The sequence below is a fragment of the Arachis ipaensis genome, chromosome B6 (genome assembly GCF_059453495.1).
Source record: "Arachis ipaensis isolate K30076 ecotype BB chromosome B6, ASM5945349v1, whole genome shotgun sequence".
NCBI classification, from domain to species: Eukaryota; Viridiplantae; Streptophyta; class Magnoliopsida; order Fabales; family Fabaceae; genus Arachis; species Arachis ipaensis.
In genome coordinates, this window is record NC_142441.1 from 149113141 (window position 1) to 149114649 (window position 1509).

At 33.4% G+C, this 1509-nt stretch overlaps 1 protein-coding gene across 1 annotated transcript; it reads left to right on the plus strand.

Annotated features, from left to right (window-relative positions):
* The first annotated feature begins 502 nt into the window (after positions 1-502).
* On the plus strand, positions 503-1308 carry LOC107605516 (abscisic acid receptor PYL2). The gene has a single exon (XM_016307415.3). It carries the CDS (start codon positions 612-614, stop codon positions 1170-1172), a length of 561 nt encoding a protein of 186 aa, XP_016162901.1. The 5' UTR covers positions 503-611; the 3' UTR covers positions 1173-1308.
* The last annotated feature ends 201 nt before the right edge of the window (positions 1309-1509 follow it).

Consider the following 1509-nt stretch of genomic DNA (forward strand, 5'->3'; position numbering starts at 1 on the left):
TAAAATATTAAAATATTAAAATTGAACTGCCCAGGGCATTATGTCCAAATAAAAACGTAAAAATAAAATAAAATAAAAAAGAGTGATAGATCAGCAAATTTTATAATTTGAGTCATTAATTAGTTATTATTGTATTTTTAATAGTGTAAGATTTCAGCCAATAATATAAAATTATTTATTTTTTTATTAAGTATCAGTCATGACAATGTTATGGAGACAAAAAAAACTGTCAGAACTTGTCTTATTTATCATTCATTAATTGTTGCGACAATTAATAAATACTAAATAAAACAAATTATGACTATTTTTGGCTAATTTTCTTTGGTTACCAAACATTTTTGTTTTAATAAAAGTGTTGGCCCTAGAATTTCTTTAAATTAAAATATGACAACTCGCCTAAAAGATAAACAATATTAATAAGCATGTGCACATCCTCATGTGTTGTTTTTTCATATCATATGAATGTTTTGTCCACTATTCACATCACCATATATCAAAATATCACATGCTAATACTAAACCTCTTCCTCTATTAGCTTTTCTTCAATTCTCACCTCCCTTTTTTTTCTTCACATTGTTCTTCTTCATGATAATTACACCCACAAAAAAATAATGGCCTCTTCAGAAATATACTACTCTAATTTGCAAGCTCTAACACAAGAAGAATTGGCTGAACTTGACCCAATCATAAAAAAATATCACATTTTCAATGATCCCTCCCCAAACACGTGCACTTCGATAATAACCTACCGGATCGAAGCTCCGGCGAACGCGGTATGGCCGTTCGTCCGAAGCTTCGAGAATCCCCAGAAGTACAAGCACTTCATAAAGGGGTGCAATATGAGAGGAGATGGCGGCGTTGGCAGCATCAGGGAGGTAACCGTCGTTTCGGGCCTCCCAGCATCAACCAGTACTGAGAGGCTCGAAATTTTAGACGATGACCTCCACATACTGAGCTTTAAGGTAGTTGGAGGCGAACATCGCCTCCAAAACTACCGCTCGGTAACGTCGGTTAACGAATTCAACATAGGAAACAGGGCTTATACAATTGTTTTGGAGTCTTATATTGTGGATATACCACAAGGGAACACCGAAGAAGATACCAAGATGTTTGTTGATACCGTTGTTAAGCTCAACCTTCAGAAACTTGGTGTGGTTGCCATGGCTAGTTGACAAATTTTGCGTCCACAATAATAATAAAAGGTTTTTAATTTAGTTTTATTTTAGAATTTCTGAGTTCATATAGGTTGGTTAGCATAAATTAATGCAAGGTCATTCCTGCAATTTTCTATTGTTTCTGTCTCCCCTTTTAATTCTTCTTCATGGAAAAAACAGCAATATATAGTTTTACTTAGCTTTATACCATTTCATGAATTTGGTTAGATAACTAAGCTTTTTTTCTTAAAAAAATTATGTACACGGTAAAAATTAAATTTATTTGTACATACTCCATTTAAGAGTTTGTCGCACTTGCTTAAGCGGATTAGTGGTCTAACTATTAGACCAAACC

Excerpts from the sequence above, each read along its gene's own strand:
- LOC107605516 (XM_016307415.3), top strand. The coding sequence starts at position 612 with ATGGCCTCTTCAGAAATATACTACTCTAATTTGCAAGCTCTAACACAA.